The sequence below is a fragment of the Chanodichthys erythropterus genome, chromosome 16, assembly GCF_024489055.1.
Source record: "Chanodichthys erythropterus isolate Z2021 chromosome 16, ASM2448905v1, whole genome shotgun sequence".
In the NCBI taxonomy this organism is placed as follows: Eukaryota; Metazoa; Chordata; class Actinopteri; order Cypriniformes; family Xenocyprididae; genus Chanodichthys; species Chanodichthys erythropterus.
In genome coordinates this window covers 48,193,630-48,217,899 of record NC_090236.1, presented here as the reverse complement: position 1 = coordinate 48,217,899, position 24,270 = coordinate 48,193,630, and the positions used below count along the sequence as shown (strand labels likewise).

Genomic DNA, 24,270 nt, shown 5'->3' with positions numbered 1-24,270 from the left:
AAATAATTTTAACAGCCAGAAGAAATGGAAGGAAAACAGACAAATAAACAAACCTTTTAGTAAACCTTCAGGAAAAAGAATACAAAATGGAAAATATGGCGAGCCTATTTGCTAAGAAATGGAGATTTCTGGTTTAGTCCATGACAAAAATAATTTTGAGAAAACCAATAGACATATATAAAGTGTAATAAAATAATAACTAAAAAGTGTATTTTGGATGTTTACTTCTCACTAGTCTCCAAGCACATGTGGAACAAAACTTCACACTTCAAGAAATCCTCATAATGTAGCCTAATAATAAAATAAAAGAAAAATAATATAAGTGTTAGCCTACAGTCATTATTTTGTTGTTTCTTCCTTTAAATCTGTATTATATTATTATGTCAATGAATTACCGCAAAACCTAAAAACTGAATTTAGAGAGAGAGAGGGAGAGAAAGAGAGAGCGAGAGCGAAAGCGAGAAAGAGAACATCCGGGGATTTCCACTGACTCCGCCCACATTCCGCTGACCCTCAGCAGCGCTGTAAATATGGCGGAGGTAAGAAGGAAATTATTTTAATTATTTTCCAGAAATAAATAACCGTTTATTTGCAGTTAACTGAAGGAATATTTTTGTTAATGGATCTGAAAATTACATTAAATCGTAACTAAGCTAATTTAGGTCGAACGACTCGTTAAATTCTTTGAAATTTTATTTCTGCAAAGTTAATAGCAGTTAGCTCGCCTTCAGGTAGCCAGATACTCCATTATAACCATACTTTAATACATTACCTTACATTAATTATATCTTATATGTTTACACAGGCACTGACGAGTGTATTGATTATTTATTCTAAATCCTGAATTTATGGCTATTTCTATACCCAGATTTGTACTTAAAAGAGTGTTCCTAATCAAGGCTAGACAAAGTATTAGCTAGGCATCAGCCTTAACTTCCAGAGTAATACACACAGAGCATCTCTGATTCCTAACGTTTTATCAAAGATGTTTAACCCTGGCCTGCTGTGAGGTTTAATATAACAGGCATTTTTGTTGGTGTATAAACTAAATAAAATAAAACGGATCACTGGAAAACTGCTTTAGAGCATTTTTTTTATTTATTTATTCTGATTTAGGTCTGCCTGGATGCCTGCCATACATAGTCATCAACACAGATGTTTATCACAGACCATGGATCATTACAATTAACAGATTTTACTGGTCATTTTGATAATTTACTGTTATTTAGTCCAGGGGTTTATAACTGACTTTACAACTACATCAGGACCCAGATTTTATATCGGATATCCAACAGCGACAACACAATAACAAAATTGTCCTAAAAACCAAGCCTGATATTTAGTTCTTCCAAATAAAATGGTTTTCCTTCATTATTTTTCATCCAAAAGTTACAGCATATGTTTTTTTTGCTTCTTTTTCATTTTTTGTTGTGTCTTTTTCTTTTTTTTGAATTTTTAGCCCTCTTTGGGGAGTTCAAGCCCAGGTAAGACTGTTATTAGTCTTTTTAACATGGTTAAACATGTCTTTATACGTACTCATGGTTTGATGCCATGAGTATTGGTTGGTTCTGACAATGTTGATTTTGACCTGTCAACAGAGATGCTGTTGCCTGATTATGATGATGATCAGACTCCTGAAGACGAGGAGCTGCCAGAGGGAGAGACTAACTTTGGCAGTGAGATTGAAGAACTCGCAAAGGTTTGATCTTATCCTGATTCTCAATGTGCTGATCTTTTGTTTTACAAGACCTGCTTTTGGTCATGTAAAAATGCATAACACAAGGGATTAGTATAACTCAATGGATTTTAATTCTTCAAAAGGTTATGCGGTGCTTCCCACAGTTTTGAAATATACTTGCGGTTGTAACCGGGTGAAAAATCATCCTATTATCCACGGCACAAAAATGGTCTACTACATGTGACAAACAAATAATGTATGATTTGGCATATTACATTTAATTACATTCTAATATTATGCATTATTATGCCTTGTAAATTATGCAAAATTACAGCATTTAAACGGTTATCCTTTTCCTATGTTCTCCTTGCTGTCATATAGTGTCTCTCTCAGTGGATGGGACACAGATTTTACTAGTGAAATTTATATAATAAATAATATATGTGTCAAATAATGTCCTTAGTCTTTTCTTTCTGTGGGGAAGACTACACTAATTTACTATGAATTAAATGGAAATCAAATTAAATACAATTTATTGTGTAACCAAAATACCAATAATGCCTAGAAGAAAATAAAAAACTTAGCGTGTGACTTTTAATTATAAACAAGCCCGAAATACACCGGACATTTCATTATTTTGAAATGTCTGTACTATTGCAGGCTGATCCTTCAGATTCTTACAACCTTCTAAAACATTTTATATAAAGGTCATAAAGTTGACATTGTAATAATTCATCAACTTGAGTTCATTAGCAATCGCTTGGCATAAATCTGTGCTTTTCATTGATTGAGAATCACTTTGAAGCAGTCTGAAGCGCTGTTGCGTGAGCATGTAGTCTAATTTCAATATAAGCACCCCGAAACAAGCACGAACTCCCTCAGCTGATACTGTAATAATATAATATGCAACATTGCATTTTGAGTTTGCATATTTTTGCAGCGGTCTGTGATTGGCTACATTTCTGACAAGTTTGTTGACAACTTGAACGCAATGTTAGCCAATCAGGAGTGTTTAATTTATAATCCACTCACTGCTTAAAATGCTGGAGTTTGCTGAGTCCTGCTCACTGAATTCTCTCATTAACAAACAAAGACACGATATAAGTAAGATATTCATTATGCAGTGTAGACAGCTTTATTGATTTTAAGGTAACGTTGTGAGATCGCAAACTGAGATGAGTGACAGCTTTCTAGTAACTGTAAGGGGTGGGAGCGGTCTTTGGCACTTTCTGTGCTATATAACTAGTCCATTGAAAAAAGGTTTGTTTTTCAACTTGAAAAGGACCGATGGCCAGTTAGATGCTGCAAAGTTTCAGAAGTGACATGTATAAATGCGTGATTCACTATCAAAATTGCACAGGCCTAGTTAAAACTACCACAGGACAAAATTATTGCATGTCAAAATTAATGCACGCAATTTAAATGCAGACTATTACTAAAACATTTTTTAAATTCCATTCCAGTTATTTGTGAAGGTAATGACTTGTAAATAATCTTAAATGTCCCACTGTACATTATTCTTGTTATGGTGGAGCCGCTGCTTACACATTACATCTGCACTTTACTAGAGAATCTGCACTAATTTCAGATACTCAGTGATCTAATTTTTAGTTGTCCATCTCACAGAAAAATTAAAATGTGAATTTCTAATAAACTTGTCCATCTGATTATAAGATTAAAATGTATGTAAATCCATTAAAATAATTTACAACAATTACTAACAGCTAATGAATTGTGATTTTTTTATTGGAACGTTTTTTGCATTTTTATCACAATGTTTATTTTATGCATAGGCTAAATGTCAATTTATGAAAGTAATATACATGCAGTGATGCCTGTGCAACAAAAATAATGTGCATAGTTCTGATCTAACTTAATAGGGTTAGTTTCTACTAATATCAGTGCTTAATATGTAGCTCTGTTTGACACATTTTATATCGGGGGTCCTCGCTCCATGTCTGTCGCCTAAGGGGTCCACGCCCTGAAAAACATTGAAGACCCCTGATCTTAAGGCCTTTGCGATGTTAAATTGTGAAGATCTAGAGTTTTTACAGAAGGGCGTGTCCGTGGCAGCCTGACAAAGTTCGATGTTTCGCCATGAAACAGGAAGTTGTTGAAACAGGAACTCGAGCATACAATGTCCGATCTACCCCAAACTTCACATGTTTTATTAGAGACCTAGCCCGAAGACATCTACATGGCAATATTCAGTTACAGTCATAGCGCCACCTGTGGGTAACAGGAAATGACTTGTTTCACACTGTGATTAACTCCTCATAGAGATTAAACCAGATAAACACCATATGTTGTCAGTCTAATCTTAAGGCCTTAGTGATGATATATTGCGAAGATGGTGAGTTTTCGCTGAAGGGTGTGTCCGTGGCGGACTGGCAAAATCTGATGTTTCACCATGAAAGAGGAAGCTCTTGTAACTCAGGCATGCAATGTCCGAGCTGGCCCAAACTTCACATGTGTGATAAGGGTCCTGGCCTAAAGACATCTATATGCCAATATTCAGTTAGTCATAGTGCCACCTGCTGGCAACAGGAAATGGCATGCTTTACACTGTAATTCACTCCCACAAACATTTCAATATGCCACAAAGTACCAAACCTACTACAAACACATTAAATCATGCAACACTTGGCTAAGTGCTAATGTTTGCTATTAACGCCACAAAACAGGAAGTTGTTGTAACTCAGGCATAAAATGTCCGAACTGCTCCAAACTTCACGTTTCATAAAAGTCCTGGCCTGAACACATCTACATGGCAAAATTCAGTTATAGTCAAAGATTATTTTTGGGTCCAAAGCCCTGAAAGGGCGAAGGCCCTATTGTTCCCCTAAGGCAGTGGTCTCAAACTGCCAGCCCGCTGGCCATTTACGGCCCGTCCTCCCCCTCTACCCAGCCCGCAACTAATCTCAAAAATAAAACATAATCCGGCCCGCTAAATTATTATTAATCCCTAGTTGCTACCTGACTGATATGCAAAGAAAAAGTCACCGTTCTATGAGGGCATTCACATACCGCATTCTCCTTTCCAATGCGCTTTTGCTCCAGTGGCGTCTGTCGTTGCTATGCAACCATGAGCTGCGCTCTCTCTGCGCGCTTGCCTAAATCACAGTAAAAGCACTCAACTTTAAGTCATGAGCGTCGATTTAAAACCACCGAAACGCGTCCGATGCAACCATTAAACGTTACCGATGTTCAAACAGCATCTTGGACAAATGTGTCTCAGCTGTGTGAGCGCAAGCACTGCCTGTCTGTCAAGAAACAGAAGAGTGTACAAATGTATTCAGGGATTGTATTTGTTCAGTACAGTGTTGTTCAGTGCAAGATTTTAATGTTATTTAAGCTAACATAAAGTAAGGGAAAATACTTCCACTAAATGTTAAAAACTAATAATGTATGTAACAATGAGAGATTTTTATTTTTTGACAAAATAAAGTTGATATATATAGCTCCAGTTTTGTGTTTATTTCGGACCCCTCCACGCCACAAGTTTTGCTGGTTTTGTTCAAGCGGCAACCTCCCCCAGTTTCTTGTGAAGCCAATATGGAAGTAACTTAAACTGCGATTCATCGACTTGCCGCTAGGGACAGGCTGCAAAAGGGAGCAGAATCTCATTGATCATCATGTTAAAACAGCCAAGTTTAGAGCAGAAAAAAACATGTTTACACTCTGGTTCACATTGTGTTTTGGTCTATACTGCTAATTTTGCCCTTCATGACAACTCTGAGGGGGGTGAATTTTTTTATAACTCATCCGTTTAAATTATATTAAGCCTTAAAGTTCTGCATAATTAAGGGCATGGTCACTTGAGTGACAGGTATGCCGCTGCTGTCTGTGAGCCGTCATGTTACCTTAGCAGCTAATTCCAGTCGCTGAATTTGGCATCTCAGTCGTATTTGTGCTTTTTTCTGGATTATTTTATACAATATATGGCTTGCTGCATACTTGAGACAGATGTCAGTCTGTGTACATGTGCTCGCATGCGGAACACACGTTGTTGGATCGTCGTGGCATTGGCTAAAAGTTTTGTTCCTGAGATTTACAACAATGACAATACCAGGAGGATATACAACTCCGACAGCACTGCTTGGATACTAGACTAAAACTGCTGCACTATTTTGAAAAATTATACTTTGGACACGTGCTCATTAGTTTGAGAGAACATTTGAAAGTTATACAGATATCTGGTACGTTACCTATATATGTACGTATAGAGTTTTACGTTATAAACGATGTTTTATGTTTTGAAATGGACATTACCAAGTGCAGCGGATTGGATTCATCTCGCGATCTCTATTTCATTATAAAGGTATGAAATCCCATTTGATTTGTGTTATTTGCACACCCCACACAAATTAATTAGCCTACAGGTGTTAGAGCATCTATAATGTTATCTTAAAATCACCGTAGATTGACAGTAAACCTTTAGTACTTTCTAATGATATTGTTATCTTTATTAATATTTTAGATAGTATCTAAGATAGATATGCTAGGCGGGCGTGGTTTCAGCAACAAGTCGCATGGGCTCCAACTATGTCCCGCCTCTTTGCCCATTTTCAGTTATCCGTGAGTGACGTGCGGTCACGTGCAACTAAGATGGCCGCGGCCTCATTTTTGCATCAAAACTGCTGTTCAGAACTCTATGGGTGACGTCACGGACACTACGTCCATATTTTTTACAGTCTATGGTTTTGTTCCTAAATTACACATTTTTTTATTCCATGCACTTTGTTGGATGTGAGAAGTTGCACCAGACTATTGCAATTAATAGTATTATATTAGTAGGCTATATTAGTAGAATTATATTAGTAATAGTATTATATAATTACATTACACTCTGTAACAATGAGAGAGACACTGCTGTTTACATTTAGTATGGTAAATAAAATGTTTATAGTATAGGTATAAAAACATTTTAGTAGGCCTAATGAAAGTAAATGAGAAATAATGCAAAGGAAAGTAAATTTTCTGAAATGTTGTGCTTTCTTGTGCTTGAATGTTAATATGGCCCTCCTATGAGGTGCCAATGACAGAAATGGCCCCCCGCCAATTTGAGTTTGAGACCCCTGCCCTAAGGATTATTAGGGCCTGAGCACCGATGGTGTGAGACCCTATTGTAATTGCCTGGTCAATTATTCTTCTTCTCCAAAATGAATCGCATTTTTTAGGGCCTAAACATGCTCAAACTCATGAAAGTTTGCACACGTATCAGAAGTGGTGAAAATGTACTTCTGATATGGGTTTCAGAATTAGGTGTGGCAAATGGCTCGTCCCGGGTGCAAAATCTGAAAACTCAACAGGAAGTGAGATATTTTGAATTTTCTCTGCAAAATTTGCAGAGGAAAAAAAAAGGGGGCATTGCGACGTTAAAGGGGTGGTTAAGTGTTTTTTTTCTAGGCTTGATTGTGTTCTTGGGGCACAGTTTAACATGTCTTAATGCTTTGTTTTTTTGAAAACGCTGTATTTTACATATATTTTATCTTTATTCTACACCTCTGTTTCCACTGTCATATGAACGGCTCGTTTGACTTCCTGCTTCGATGAAGCCACTCCCTCCGAAATATGCAGTGTGCTCAGATTGGTCAGCAGGTTGGTAGCCTGCCCAGTGTATCGTGATTCGCTGAAGCGTCCGGAAACGACACAGCCCTTACCATTCGTTGCTTCAGTGAAAATGTAAATAATAGTGTCTATATTGCTGTATCAAATTGAGCTCGAATTAGACCCAGATGAAGAGGGTCAAGGTGCAATCACGACTTTTAAAGGACGTTTATGAATGGTATTTCATTTTGCATTTGTGTCAAAGTGTTTAGATATGCTGTCACTGCTGTTTGTTAGCTTTCAATATATGGTTTTATCCTGATTAAAGCTTTACTGTAGCCGAATACATGACCGAGTAGTCGCATTTTTGTAAAGGTAGCTTTTAATTTATAGAATGAACAGCTCTTTGTCTATGAACACATAAGTTTGTTGGTGTTTTTAGAATTTAGCTAACTGGCTAGTGAAGCAAAAACGAGTTGCACTTTGTAAATGTCCTTGATGCAACCAAAAATAGCAACAGGACTATACATTTAAAAGACATGTACAAACAATAAAGTACTTACAGTTTGAAGCCAATAAACAGCAGCTTCTGCTTTTAAAGTGGGAACTGCTTCATCTTTCAGTAATAGCATTTGTGCATTCAGTAATAGCCATCCAGCATTGAACTCGTGTAGATTCTGTAAGCTGTCTTCTGCGCCGCATCCAGTGTAGAAAATATCACAGATTATAATGGGTTCTATTATCTTTTTACGCGTCCGGTGTACACAACTCTTACGCTTCCACATGCTGCACCACATGGCCTCGCCCACTTTGTTGCGTGTTCCCGGGGGGGTGTTTTGCAGGGTTTATGATGTCACCAACCCGTTGTAGTCCAAAACCGGTCGTGTTTGTAGTCATTTAACTTTAAAAGACAATATCTCCATTTGCATTTAACTTTCAGCACTGTAACTTTGCAGATACTGTTTATGCTCAAGCAGCAACATTACACACTAACTAAAGTTAAAAAAGTGAAATCGCATTTAACCACCCCTTTAAATTGCGAAGATCTTCAGTTTTCACTGAAGGGCGTGTCTGTGGTGGCCTGACAAAATTCGATGCTTTGCCATGAAACAGGAAGTTGTTGTAACTCGGGCATACAATGTCCGATCTGCTCCAAATTTCACGTACATGCAAATATTCAGCTAAAATCATAGCGCCACCTGCGGGCAACAGGAAATGTCATGTTTTACACTGTGATTAACTCCTCAATTGAGATTTAACCAGAACAACATCATATTTGTCTGTCTTATCTTAAGGCCTTAGTGATGTTACATTGCAAAGATCTTGAGGTTTTGTTGAACAGCGTGTCCGTGGCGGCCTGACAAATTTTGATGTTTCGCCATTAAAGAGGAAGCTGTTGTAACTTGGGCATACAATGTCTGACCTGCCCCAAACTTCATGTGTGTCCTGGCCTGAAGACATCTACAAGCAAATATTCAGTTAGTCATAGCTCCACCTGTTGTCAACAGGAAATGGCATGCTTTACACTGTAATTCACTCCCAGAAACACATTTCAATATGCCACGAAGTACCAAACATACTATAAACACATTAAATCATGCAACACGGTGCTCTACAGTGCAACTATTTAGCTCGCATTTGGGCCTGAAAATAACTGCGTTCGAGTGTGAAAAAATATTTAGGAGCACTGGTGCGAGTGACCCGATGAATTCTCATGAATAGAACTATAATACAATTGGAACAAAAAGTACACCTCCTAAAATGCATCTACACTAAACAACAGTTATGTTTCGTACTGCAGTCAGCTGCTTTTCATGACGGACTACACTTCAAAGATTGCATGCGCATTTACAAGACTCTCATGCTGCTGATGTTTCAGCCAAATTAACTGGAAATACTACGTTTGGATTATCATGAGCAAGGTCAGAAATTAACAGGGGCTTGAGGGCAAAAATGCTTTCAAAAATTTTATCAAAAAACACGCCTGTGCTGCCATTTTACTTTCGCTTTTAAAGTAGCGGCAATTCAGAGGTGGCAGTTGTTTGAATAGTGGGTGGGTTCATTATTATTCTTATTGAAATACACAACAACAAAACAGTACAATGACAAACTCACATAAATCTGCACTTTTACATTTTGCTTTGCAACCAAATCTTCATCCATCTTGTCATTCAGAGAAGTGAGGGAAGAAATGGGCGAAGTGAGGTGAAATCTGACTCCTGCTGCTGATCTGTGCTGCGACTCTCGTCTGGCTCACTGATTTGAGCAGACACGTTTAGTTTTTAACTGTATCTGTACTCTAACTAAACGAAATTATTTTAATTACTATAAAAAATTTAAACAACGGTGGGGGGTGGTGCTGCGGTCATGGTGGGCAAGTGAAGTGTTGAAGTGATGTAACCGGTGTTGCGGCTGAACACTGGTAACACCGTCAATTGCAGCAAGCCTTAATATGTTAAGTAATATCACACTGGTATACTCCTGTTTCTCTGAGTATTGGTATGATTGCAAATGTGATATTAAGTTGATATTAAGTGATTTAACATTAGACACAATAACGTCTGAATCTGCATTTTGAACGACTGATGAATGACTAACACATTAAGATTTAGTGCCACCTACTGGAAAATCTTAAGATATAACATAAGCTTGTTGTGTATATTGCCTAATCGTAAGCTTGTTCAGAAATTGTTACAAAATCTTGATGAATTAAAAAAAAAAAAAAAACTTCAGATGGAGCTTCTGTGCCATTTCTGCAGTGCAAAGATGGATTTTTTGATTATTTCTTTTGATAGGTAATAGTCTGATTGGGTCTTATTGTTCTAACTGAATTTATTGTTAAAAACAAATTTTCTATTTTAATTTAAGAAATTGATGAAATTTGATGCATACATTTAACCAGATTACAAAAAAAAATGCTCTTATAATGGTAAAAATGTCTGTGGAAATTAATTTAAAGTAGGGATGCACCGATCCGCCTTTTTCGCTTCCGATACCGATTCCGATACTTGGGATTCAGTATCGGCTGATACTGATACCAATCCGATATTCAAGTAATCATAAAAAAGTGCTAAATTACCTAATAAACTGTATGCCTCGCTGTTTGGAAGAAACTGGGATCATTCTTTTGTGCAAGGTATCAGGCTTGACTTAAACATTACTTTCCTAACTTTGTAAAACAAAATAATAAATAGACACAAATGTAGTGAATTTTTTATTAAATAATTGTGAATCAGTGCAACAACTGTAAATAAACCAATAGCTTCACTAGCTTGGTAGACATAAAAAAAACAAAAACAAAAAAAACAGGAGTCCAGCTGATTCCTTTATCCATGACTCATGGCTTGTTTTTCATGAATGTTTGAATCATACATGACATAAACGAAATACATTTATATATAAATATAGGCTATACTATCAAATTAAAGACATTTCTTTTTAATTTATAGCAGAGGTTTTTTAATGAGTTAGCAACATATGATAGATAGGACAGAACAAAAAATGCAATTAACAATCTTTCATTGTGCAAAAGTATTATAATCTGAACGGCTCCCATACAGAGAGGCACAATGCGCTTATGCACATCCCGTGTGCAGAATGATGCGCTTGAAGAATCATGGAGTCACAGTGCGCAGCGGCAGCGCTCCACATTGAAAAGTTCAAAGCACAAATTGAAGATACATTGATGCGAATTGTATTACCGGTATCGTTGTCTACAGATGAAGTACATTGAATCATTTTGGAGAGAATTTCATTGTGTTGACTGTCGTAACCGAATGCGACACACAGTTTGAATGCTGAATGGAAAATGTCTGACAGCCGCAGCCGAGGGAGGCATTTACGTAAACTTTAATTTAACGATTTAAAGGATTAGTTCACTTTCAAAAAAAATGTTCCTGATAATTTACTCACCCCCATGTCATCCAAGATGTTCATGTCTTTCTTTCTTCAGTCGAAAAGAAATGAAGGTTTTTGAAGAAAACATTCCAGGATTATTCTCCTTATAGTGGACTTCAATGGCCAATTCCCTATTCTAGCGTTCGTTCTGTAAGTTGAATAGGGAAGGCGTAGGGCAGGGATGGACAACTCCGGTCCTGGAGGGCCAGTGTCCTGCAGAGTTTATCTCCATCCCTGATAAAAACTCACTTGCCTATAACTTTCTACTAATCCTAAAGACCTTGATTAGCTGATTCAGGTGTGTTTGATTAGGGTTGGAGCTAAACTCTGCTGGACACTGGCCCTCCAGGACCGGAGTTGTCCATCCCTGGCATAGGGCATAAGCAGCGTAAGCTTTTGAAGAGTACGGAAAGCAGAAGCACATACAAGGCGATCACTTGTGTTTATAAGGCATATACAGTTGTATTTTTTTTTTTAAATGACCGATTGTTTTGCTAGATAAGACCCTTTTTTCTCGTCTGGTATCGATTAAAGCCCTTTGAAGCTGCACTGAAACTGTAATTTTGACCTTCAACCATTTGGAGGCCATTGAAGTCCACTATAAGGAGAATAATCCTGGAATGTTTTCATCAAAAACCTTAATTTCTTTTTGACTGACGAAAGAAAGAAAACATCTTGGATGACATGGGGGTACTGTTGTCAAAAGTACCGGTACTTCGGTACCAAGTCGATACTGAAATTTTGAAAATGAGACGATACCCGCATTACTGTAATACCGTTACTACCGAGAATCCGGGTATATTCGGTAGGCCTACCCACTGATAGGGCTGTGCCAGTTATGTGAATATGACACGAATGAAGTACAAAGCTTTGTTTACAAAAGAAATAATAGGTTAGCAATTAAATGTGACATTGCAGCCATGGAAACATTTTGGTTCATGCCGAATTAGAGAGGTGCCCGAGTCCATAAATTTAAGCGTTGTATTCTGTTTTGCCAATCGCGTTCTGGTCACCCGATTAGCAGAGAATTTAACTATATTCCATTAGTTATTCCACTAAACATGGAATCTCTGTTTCTTTTCCCTGTGCTTTTTGTGGAGCTTAACAATAACACAGAATAGTATACGCACAATATCGGATTTGGATCGGTCCCATCTGGCCGAAACCCAATCCGGGTAAAATATCGCGCTGTAATGGGAAAGTTAATGTCTGTTATTGATCAGAAAGTGCTCCTAAATTTTTGACTGTGCTCCTAAAGAAAAATGTTTGCATAGGGCCCTGCAACACTTGGCAAAGAGCTAAAGTATGCGATTAACACAGAGAAGCAGGAAGTTGTTGTAACTCGGGCATACAATGTCCGATCTGCTCCAAACTTCACATTTGATAATAGTGCTGGCCTGAAGACATCTACATGGCAATGTTCGGTTACACTCAAAGCGCCACCTGTTGGTGGTGGTGAGCCCGGGTGTGAGGGCCCTTTCATTGCTGCTTTAATTTTTAGGGCCCAAGCCACTAGTGGCACAGGGCCCTCTTGATCCCCTAAGGATTAATAGGGCCCAAGCACCGATGATGTGAGGACCCTATTGGAATTGCTCTGTGTATTATTAGGGCCCAAGCCACTGGTGGCCTAGGACCCTATTGATCTCCTAATGATTATTAGGGCCCAAGCCACTAAGGCGCATAGCCCTATTGTTTTTCTAAGGAGAATTATTTTTTTTTCCACCAACCGAGGCTTTGTGGGGGCCTTAATATGCTCAAAAACTCTTGAAAATTGGCACACACATTGGAATCTGCGGCCATTAGGATGCCGCAGAGGCTGGGACCTGGGCGTGACACGGGCTCTACGGCGCCCCCTTGAATGGGGTCTGAAAACTTGGTCCGTATATCAAACGCATGCTCTGGAATTTGATATACTCCTCCTAGGCAATTAATCCGATCACCACCAAACTCGGTCAGCATGAAGTCAATGCTAAATGCTAAATTTGCCAGCGGATTTTTGATATCTCGAATGGTTTGGCCATGGCGAGGCAACGAATATATGTCAAGAAAAGGGGAACAGGAAATGTTATAACTTCTGCATACATTGATTGATTTTTATGAAACTTTACCTGTGTGTTTGTTATAGGAGGCTGATCACATGGATGTCACTATTGTGAGTCAAAGTTATAGCGCCACCAACTGGCAGCAGGAAGTGTCACTTTCAAAATGCTTTGAGATCACCCTCTTTTTTTTATCCAATTTGCTTCAAACTTCATCAGAATAATGTCAAGACTTGGCAAATGTTGACCTGTTTAAAGAATTGTGATATCTCAAAACACTGTTGCCATGGCAATGCATCAAACTTTAATATTCATTTTTGGATGCTTTTGAGACGCTCAGCATGCTTCAAATTGCATGAAATACATGACGTACACATCATAGAATATTAAGGTAATATTATAGAATATTAACTGTTTTAAATATATTTTTAGTACCTTTATGGATCTTGAGAGGAGACTATGAGTTTGCTCTCAATAGAGGCCTCACTGAGCCATCGGATTTCATCAAAAATATCTTAATTTTTGTTCCAAAGATGAGTCAAGTCGTCCTCATTTATATAACGCTTTTCACAATACATATTGTTTTAAAGCAGCTTCACAGTGACAATAGGAAAATTAATTGTTATTGTTTTGGATTTAATGCAGCGCTAAGAAAAAAATCTATTATTGAGCTAAAGGTTTTTGATTGAATCACTTCCATTGTTTATTATTACTTTAGGGGCCGCTTAAATGACACTTTTCCTACTGAAAACCGAATACCTTTAATGCATTCTTGCCATTCATTTACATGTTTAGTCTATAGGTTTGCGTGTTTGAGTGTGTATGTGCGCAGAAGCTTTGTCTTTTTAAAAAAGTGATATTAAAAAAACTTTTGTCAGCGGATCTATGTGAATTGGAATAATTCCGATAATGTGGGAAAGGGAAGGAGGCCTTCACAGGGGATAGTTTAGTTGAAACATCAGGGCTGCGTTATCGGCATGTCTAGATGCAGGTCCTTCATCTCATCTAGATACGGCCTGGATCTGGCAGGCTGCAGCAAACCTTGGGATAAACAGAGAGAGACTAATATTAGTGTAAATGCCATTCTTCTTATGGTGTAGCGAGTACATCAGGCGTTATGGGAAGTGTTCCCAGTTCCGGCTGACCTAATCTATGCAGTCTAACAATTTACATGATTTGAATTATACACTGAACAAAAATATAAATAAATGCAACACTATTGTTTTTGCCCCCATTTTTCATGAGCTGAACTCAAAGATCTAAGACTTTTGCTATGTACACAAAAGGCCTATTTCTCTCAAATATTGTTCACAAATATGTCTAAATCTGTGTTAGTGCGCACTTCTCCTTTGCTGAGATAATCCATCCACCTCACAGGTGTGGCATATCAAGATGCTGATTAGACAGCATGATTATTGCACAGGTGTGCCTTAATGTGCAGTTTTACTGTATTGGGGGGGTCCGGGGGTCCAAAAACCAATCACTATCTGGTGTGACCATCATTTGCCTCATGCAGTGCAACACATCTCCTTCGAATAGAGTTGATCAGGTTGTTGATTTTTGCCTGTGGAATGTTAGTCCACTCCTCTTCAGTGGCTATGCGAAGTTGCTGGATATTGGCAGGAACTGGAACACTCTGTTGTATACGCCGAACCAGAGCATCCCAAACATGCTCAATGGGTGACATGTCCAGTGAGTATGCTGGCCATGCAAGAACTGGGATGTTTTTAGCTTCCAGGAATTGTGTAGAGATCCTTGCAACATTGGGCCGTGCATTATCATGCTGCAACATGAGGTGATGGTCGTGGATGAATGGCACAACTATGGGCCTCAGGATCTCATCACGGTATCTCTGTGCATTCAAAATGCCATCAATAAAATGCACCCGTGTTCATTGTCCATAACATACACCTGCCCATACCATAACCCCACCGCCACCATGGGCCACTCGATCCACAATGTTGACATCAGCAAACCGCTCACCCACACGACGCCATACACGCTGTCTGCCATCTGCCCTGTACAGTGAAAACCGTGATTCATCCGTGAAGTGAACACCTCTCCAAAGTGCCAGACGGCATTGAATGTGAGCATTTACCCACTCAAGTCGGTTACGACAACTAACTACAGTCAGGTCGAGACCCCGATGAGGACGTCGAGAATGCAGATGAGCTTCCCTGAGATGGTTTCTGACAGTTGGTGCAGAAATTCTTTGGTTATGCAAACCGATTGTTGCAGCAGCTGTCCGGGTGGCGGGTCTTAGATGATCTTGGAGGTGAAGATGCTGGATGTGGAGGTCTTGGGCTGGTGTGGTTACACATGGTCTGTGGTTGTGAGGCCGGTTGGATGTACTGCCAAATTCTCTGAAATGCCTTTTGAGACGGCTTATGGTAGAGAAATTAACATTCAGTTCACAGGCAACAGCTCTGGTGGATATTCCTGCAGTCAGCATGCCAATTGCACGCTCCCTCAAAATTTGCGACATCTGTGGCATTGTGCTGTGATAAAACTGCACATTTTAGAGTGGCCTTTTATTGTGGCCAGCCTAAGGCACACCTGTGCAATAATCATGCTGTCTAATCAGCATCTTGATATGCCACACCTGTGAGGTGGATGGATTATCTCGGCAAAGGAGAAGTGCTCATTAACACAGATTTAGACAGATTTGTGAACAATGTTTGAGAGAAATAGGCCTTTTGTGTACATAGAAAAAGTCTTAGATCTTTGAGTTGTTCATGAAAAATGGGGTCAAAAACAAAAGTGTTGCATTTATAATTTTGTTCAGTGTCCAGAATTCTGAGATCACAATAGATGTGAAGGACTATAATGCATTAAGAGCTCGCTCAGGTACTGGGGAGCGAAACCATTTAAGGTAGCACCACATTTGTGACATTAGCTGACATTTGAGCTTTTTTCAGTTGCTCATAAACATATTAATGGTAAAAGTGTCATTACACTGTAGTCAGCACGAACTAGGCTACCATAATATATGAGGAACATGTATGTACATGTATGTATTTTTGAAGGAATAACATTTATGCAAGGTTAATGAAAAAAAAACAAAAAACATACCACAAACAAATATTAAATATGTGTTCACAAGACTTCTGGGTATTGGAGGTTGTAGACTAGAATTTTTTCTTCAAAATTATGTAAAATTATCTTGCCTACTCGTTCATATAAAACAATATATTGATTTAAATTTTGTAAGACACTTTTTGCCAAGTAAGTATTCATGGAGGTGTGAATCTTCATGAATAATGCTGTGAAACACACCTGAGAAGACAAAGACCCACATACTTAGCCACATAATGAGCCCTTTCAGTCAGGTAGGCTATGTGAAAAAAACCCTGTGAGCATGCTGAAAACAGGATCATATCAGCTATTGTATTAACGTAAATATAATGTCCACTTGACAGAAAACATGATTTTTGTGATCTCATGCATGCACATATTATTGCACATCATGTGAGGAAAATTTTATATAGGCCTATTATAGTTTTATATTACAGTACCAGTCAAAAGTTTGGACGTATTACTATTATAATGTTTTTAAAAGAAGTCTCATGCTCATGATGCTGTATATCAAAAATACAGAAAAAACAGCAATACTGTGAAATATTATTACAATTTAAAATAATGGTTTTCTATTTTAATGTACTTTAAAATATAATGTATTTCTGTGATGCAAAACGTCTAAACATTCATGTTACCTCTATGGCATTTCATATAGGCCAGTGGTTCCCAAACCTGTCCTGGAGGACCCCAAGCCCTGCACATTTTGTATGTCTCCCTATTCTGTCACACCCATTTCAGGTCTTTCTGTCTCTACTAATGAGTGTATGAGTTGAATCAGGAGTGAGAGATGAGGGAGACATACAAAATGTGCAGCCATGACCAGAGTACCAAGAACAATGGAGTAACAAGAAGAACAGACCAGCCGCTCATTCAAGCCATCCAACCTTCACTCACTTTTCTTTTCTTTTACTTAATTCTCCTTTACCGCTGAAAGTCTCGTGTTCTAAGTTTCGCCGCAAAGTTCAACCAACGACTTTTACCGCTTCAACTCCAGCGACAAAGAGACTTCCCTTTAATTTTTCAGCAAGCTCAAACGTGATTGGGTTCTACCGAACACAACACGGACCTTGAATACCCTGCGACAACTCATCGACTTGGAAAACTCTTCTCTACACGCCAACGAGGGATATTCACATTCAAAGTCAACGCAAGCAAGTACCTCCAGATTAAAACTGAACTGGTGCATTTAATGATTAATGGCTTGTTCAGGTCAGATCTTCTGAAAAGCATAACTTTGCTAGGAATTCATCATATCACACTCTCTCTCTCCTAAACTCTTCCTTTCTCACTTCCTGTCTTACTGCAACGTGTATGAATGAATGTATGTATGTGTGTGTGTTCGTGGTAGATTAGCTTGTGTTAGAATAAATAAAATCTCTTGTAGATTTTAAAAGAAAGTGTCTTGTATTATGTGCTTTATGATTTAATGTCTTAAACTGTGATCAAGCTACCTGCTTTAATCAGGGTTTTCACGATTGTTGGATATTTATATCCGTTACAAGAGCTTATTACGGCTCGAGCAAATGAACGCTGGACGAATCAGTTGCTCGGTCGTAATCTAAAAAACTCTTTATAATTCTCTATAAATATTTCATTTGAGCTAATTTTACTTCCTAGGGTGTTTTCCCTACAGCTATATGTTTGCAGTATGTAAGTACTGTATAAACAGACATTCAATACTATATAATATTGAATATAATACTGTACTTGCAGTACATACAGTATACTTTAAATTCACATTACTTGTGATTTCTATACATTTTATGTAATGGCAAAATGTGTTTACTGTGTTACAATATACTTTTTTTCTGTAACCTCATGTTTTGGATGTTGTGTGTTCCATTTTTTTAATGTAGTGTCTAATGAATGACCTTTAGTCTTTATATATTGTTTAATGTGTGTATGATCTGAAAGCTTTGTTTGATAATGCCATAAGAGTCAGAGGTTTTGTGAAATTAGTTTGAAGATTGGATTTGTTTAATGTTTTGAGAAAATGAGTGATGGTTTCAAGAAATGTGTTTTAGCAGTTGTGAAATACTGTAATTTAGCATCCAATCTTCCCAATTCGGCCATTTTGGCCGTCGGCCATTTTGAATTTTGTGCTAAAATGCTGTATTTTACGAACGCATTAACATATCTTTACAAAACTTGGTATGGGTCATCAGCACAATGCCCTGAAGGAGCCTGAGAAGTTTCGGCACAGCGCCTCCTTGTGGTCAAAAGTTTTAAATTTTTTTTACAAAAATGCTAATAACTTTTGACTGTATTCACCAATTGTAATGAAACTGGTCTCAGTAGATTCCTTGGGTCATGCTGAGAACATAGATATCACATTTGCTATAGTCAGCTAAACTTCCTGTCCGCCATATTGTTTTTCTTCAAAAACCTACTTTTTCGAACTCCTCCTAGACCGTTGCTCCAATTTTCACCAAAATTGAACCGTGTCATCTTCAGACCATGCCGACAAAAAGTTATGGATTTCAAGTCGATAAGTCAAACCGTTTTCGTATACCGGAGCAAAGAATTTGAGATGTGATGCAAAAATTACCCTTGAAGCTGTATCTCTACAATGCTTTGACATATTTAGACCAAACTTGGTACATGTCATCACAAGCATGACCTGAGGCATCATACAGTGTTTCGGCGCAGCGCCACCTACTGGAGTGGAGATATGAAAAATGGCTATTTTTGCTTATAACTTCTGATGGGTTTGACCAAAATTCATTAATTTGGTATGGGTCATCAGGACAATGCCCTGAAGCAGCCTGAGAAGTTTCGGACCAGCGCCACCTCGTGCTCAAAAGTTATAACAAACTTGACAAAAATGCTAATAACTTTTTTTTCTAATTGCTCACTGCTGCTGTTGGTCTGATGCTCACGGCCATGTTGGCTGGCTTCTTGTGCCGTTTTTGTGCTTGGCCCCGTAATTGCTGCTTGCAGCTATATTTATTATTATTATTATTATTATTATTATTAGGGGCCAAGCCCCGAAGGGGCTGTAGCCCCTATTGTAATTGTACGTTTTCCCTTTTATTATTATTATCCTTCCTCCCGAATGGGAGTCTATGGCAGCCCTATCAACGGAACATGAGAAAATGATGAAATTTGGCACACTTGTAGTGATGGTCATGTCTAGAAATCTGACCAATTTTGGAGTCTCTAGGACCAACTCTATAGCGCCACCACCAGTTCAAAAATTCAACATTCTAAAGTTTATAACTTTTGAACCATTTGCTCTAGAAAAATACAATTTAGTACATCTGATTCGTCTCTTCATGCTGATTCTATTAAAATTCTTACATTAAGTCTCCGCCCATTACAGTAGCGGCCATTTTGAAAAGTACAGTATTTGTTTTTTTCGCTTCTCCTCCTTCAAAATTTGTCCAATTTTGTCCAGACTTTGATCAGGTGATCTTTGGTCTGAGCCGCACAGAAATGACTGAACAGATTTTTTTTATTCATCTTTCTTCAAAAGTTATGATGTCACGAAGTTAACGAGGTTGACCCGAAATTGCTATAGAGGCTGTATCTCGGCCAAACTTTGAGCAATCGAAACAAAAATTGGTACCCTTGATCAAGACCATGATCTAAGGTTCCATGCCGAATTTGGGAACAGCGCCACCTACAGGTCATGAGATATGAAAAATGGCTATTTTGACCAATTACTTTTGAACACTTTATTAGAAAATCAAGATCTTGGTGTCTATGGATTCCTTGGGCCATGCCGAATCCGGGGATATTGAATTTGTCAACATCGGATGAAAAGCATGTCCGCCATTTTGAATTTTGTCATAAATTGCAATAACTTTTAAACAATTTGACATATCATCACAAAATTTGGTACATATGACCATCAGAGTGTCCTGAAGGTACATGAGAAGTTTCAGCACAGCGCCACGTAGTGTTCCACAGATATAATGTTTTTTGCAGAATTGCTTATAACTTTTGAAAACATTATCCAAAATTTGTCTGCTTTATGTCATTTTATTCCCTGGCTTATGCCGATTCCGACAATGTGTCATTTGTCATTTTCCTTAAATGTACCTGTCTGCCATATTGAATTAAATCAAAAACAGTTTTTTCGCTACTCCTCCTACAAATTTTGGTCAATTTTGTCCAAAATCAGCTCAGATGATCTTTGGACCGAGCCGCACAGAAATGACTGAACGGATTTTTGATATTCGCTACCATTCCCAAGATATTCATCTCTGAATGTGACCTTGCTTGTGTTTGTTGTCTTATACTAGTTAGCTTAGCACAGTAATTGCTTAGCATGCTAAACTATTGCTATTCTTTCTAATGTGGTCTTCAGTCAACAGGTTAACCAAAACTTAGTTGGCATTAAATAACTTTGCATACTAATATGGTTAACATGCTATGAAGCTTTTTTTTTGTGAACTCTTTCTCACACTGAAACCTCTGCTTAGCATACTGATGAACTTACATGGCTGATTAGCTCAATGTGTTACGCCACGGATCCCGAATGCTCTGCATCGTGGGTTCGAAACTCAGTGTGACACATGCCCAGACCGCATGAGGTACTGTGGCAGGAAAAGATGCAGAACTTGTGTCTGTTCTAGGCATTCTGCCTAAAACTGGTCTAATCTGAAGCTATCACATGCAATTCCTTTATGTCCAAATTCGTAGTTATTCTTCTTCCCCCTGTATGGTAATCAATGAACCATAAGAAGGAAAATTATCAAATTTGGCATGCTTGAAGTGATAGTAATATAGTAGTATAGCTGCAAGCAGCAAGTACGGGGCCAAGCACAAAAACGGCACAAGAAGCCAGCCAACATGGCCGTGAGCATCAGACCAACAGCAGCAGTGAGCAATTAGAAAAAAGTTATTAGCATTTTTGTCAAGTTTGTTATAACTTTTGAGCACGAGGTGGCGCTGGTCCGAAACTTCTCAGGCTGCTTCAGGGCATTGTCCTGATGACACATACCAAATTAATGAATTTTGGTCAAACCCATCAGAAGTTATAAGCAAAAATAGCCATTTTTCATATCTCCACTCCAGTAGGTGGCGCTGTGCCGAAACACTGTATGATGCCTCAGGTCATGCTTGTGATGACACGTACCAAGTTTGGTCTGAATATGTCGAAGCATTGTAGAGATACAGCTTCAAGAGTAATTTTTGCATCATCTCTCAAATTCTTTGCTCCGGTATACGAAAACGGTTTGACTTATCAACTTGAAATCCATAACTTTTTGTCGGCATCGTCTGAAGATGACACGGTTCAATTTTGGTGAAAATCGGAGCAACGGTCTAGGAGGAGTTCGAAAAAGTAGGTTTTTAAAGAAAAACAATATGGGGGAAAGGAAGTTTAGCTGACTATGGCAAATTTGATATCTATGTTCTCAGCATGACCCAAAGAATCTACTGAGACCAGTTTCATTTCAATTGGTGAATGCAGTCAAAAGTTATTAACATTTTTGTACATTTTGTTATAACTTTTGGCCACAAGGTGGTGCTGGTCTGAAACTTCTCAAGCACTTTCAGGGCATTGTCCTGATGACCCATACCGAGTTTCGTAACGATACACAAATGCATTCACAAAATACAGCATTTTAGCACAAATTTCAAAATGGCCGAAGAACAAAATGGCCCATATGAGAAAATTGGATATCATTCGACTCGGCATGATGCCTCGAATCTAAAGAGACCAAATTTATGAATTTTTGTCAAACCCATTAGAAGTTAAAAGCAAAAATAGCCATTTTTCATATCTCCACTCCAGTAGGTGGCACTGCGCCGAAACACTGCATGATGCCTCAGGTCATGCTTGTGATGACATGTACCAAGTTTGGTCTAAATATGATAAAGCAGTGCAGAGATACAGCTTCAGGAGTGGGTTTTGCATCATGACTCAAATTCGTTGCTCCAGTATATGAAAACGATTTGACGTATCGACTTGAAATCCATAACTTTTTGTCAGCATGGTCTGACGATGATACGGTTCAATTTTGGTGACAATCGGAGCAACGGTCTAGGAGGAGTTCGAAAAAGTAGGTTTTTAAAGAAAAACAATATGGCGGACAGGACGTTCAGCTGACTATGGAAAATTTGATATCTATGTTCTCAGCATGACCCAAGGAATCCACTGTGACCAGTGACATTACAATAGGTGAATACAGTCAAAGGTTATTAGCATTTTTGTAACATTTTGTTTTAACTTTTGACCACAAGATGGCGCTGTGCCGAAACTTCTCAGTCTCCTTCAGGGCATTGTGCTGATGACCCATACCAAGTTTTGTAAAGATACGTTAATGCGTTCGTAAAATACAGCATTTTAGCACAAAATTCAAAATGGCCGACGGCCAAAATGGCCGAATTGGGAAAATTGGATATCATTCGACTCGGCATGATTCCCCGAATCCAACGAGACCAAATTTATGATTTTTGGACAAACCCATCAGAAGTTATAAGCAAAAATACCCATTTTTCATATCTCCGCACCAGTAGGTGGCGCTGCGCCGAAACACTGCATGGTACCTCAGGTCATGCTTGTGATGACATGTACCAAGTTTGGTCTGAATACGATAAAGCGTTGCGGAGATACAGCCTTACTTCTGTTTTCGCAAGCACTACGTACAATTCGTTCGTTAGTTTTTCGAAAACGGTTTGAGGAATCAACTTGAATTCCATAACTTTTTGTCAGCATGGTCTGAAGATGATCTGATTCAATTTTCATGAAAATCGGAGTAACGGCCTAGGAGGAGTTCGAAAAAGTAAGTTTTTCAGAAAATTCAAAATGGCGGAAAAATTTTCATGACGGAAAATGACGTCATATGGTGCGTTCGATTCGTCTTGAGCCAAGGAATAAGAGGAAAAAAGAATTGTGTTTCTAGCCCTTATGGTTCAAAAGTTATTAACATAAACATAAGTGCAACTTTGGACAGCTGGTGGCGCTAGAGGGATTGAGTTAGAGACTCCAAATTTGCTATGGACAAAGGTCAGACTGTCCTCTGACTGTGTGCCAAATTTCACAACTTTCCCGCCAGCGGTTCTATGGGCTGCCATAGACTTCAAGAGCGGAAGAAGAAGAAGAATAATAATAAGCGTACGGAACGCCAACAATAACAATAGGTGCCTAAGCACCTTCGGTGCTTGGCCCCTAAAAAAAAAAAAAAAAAGAACGCCAACAATAACAATAGGTGCCTCCGCACCTTCGGTGCTTGGCCCCTAATAATAATAAACGGAGCAATTCCAATAGGGTCCTCACACCATCGGTGCTCGGGCCCTAATTAAAGCTGCAAGCAGCGTTGAGAGGGCCCTCGCACCCGGGCTCACCGCCACCCGTTGGCCTCAGGAAAACAGTGAACAGTGGGCGTCATGCATTTAAGTGAGTGAATACAGGAGAATTATGCCAAAGTCATTTCGAAATACCACACTTCCTGCGGCCAACAGGTGGCGCTTTCACCATAACTGAATTTTGCCATGTTGATGTCTTCAGGCCAGGACTATCATTGAACACGTGAAGTTTGAAGCAGATCGGACATTGTATGCCCGAGTTACAACAACTTCCTGTTTCTTTCGTGGCGTTAATCGCATACATTAGCACTCTGCCAAGTGTTGCATGATTTAATGTGTTTCTAGCATGTCTGGTACTTCGTGGCATGATGAAATGTGAATCTGGTAGTGAATTACAGTATAAAGCATGCCACTTCCTGTTGCCAGCAGGTGGCGCTATGACTAACTGAATATTATCATATAGACGTCTTTAGGCTAGGACTCTTATCACACATGTGAAGTTTGGAGCAGATCGGACATAGTATGCCTGAGTTACAAGAGTTTCCTCTTTCATGGCGAAACATCAGACTTTGTCAGGCCGCCACGGACACGCCCTTCACCGAAAACTCAAGATCTTTGATATTTATCATCGCTAAGGTCTTAAGATTAGACTGACAACATATGATGTTGATCTGGTTAAATCTCCATGAGGAGTTAATCACAGTGTAAAACATGTCATTTCCTGTTGCCTGCAGGTGGCGCTGTGACTGTAACTGAATATTGTTATGAAGA

General features: G+C 38.6%; 1 protein-coding gene across 1 annotated transcript in view; it reads left to right on the top strand.

The window, feature by feature from the left end:
- The first annotated feature begins 451 nt into the window (after positions 1 to 451).
- mier1b (mesoderm induction early response 1b, transcriptional regulator) overlaps positions 452 to 24,270 on the top strand; it is a 233,968-nt gene continuing 210,149 nt past the window's right edge. The window contains exons 1-3 of the mRNA XM_067362729.1: positions 452 to 539; positions 1,460 to 1,484; positions 1,599 to 1,699. Of these exons, the coding sequence (XP_067218830.1) occupies positions 531 to 539; positions 1,460 to 1,484; positions 1,599 to 1,699 (135 nt within the window). The 5' untranslated portion in view covers positions 452 to 530. The remainder of the gene's footprint in view (positions 540 to 1,459; positions 1,485 to 1,598; positions 1,700 to 24,270) is intronic.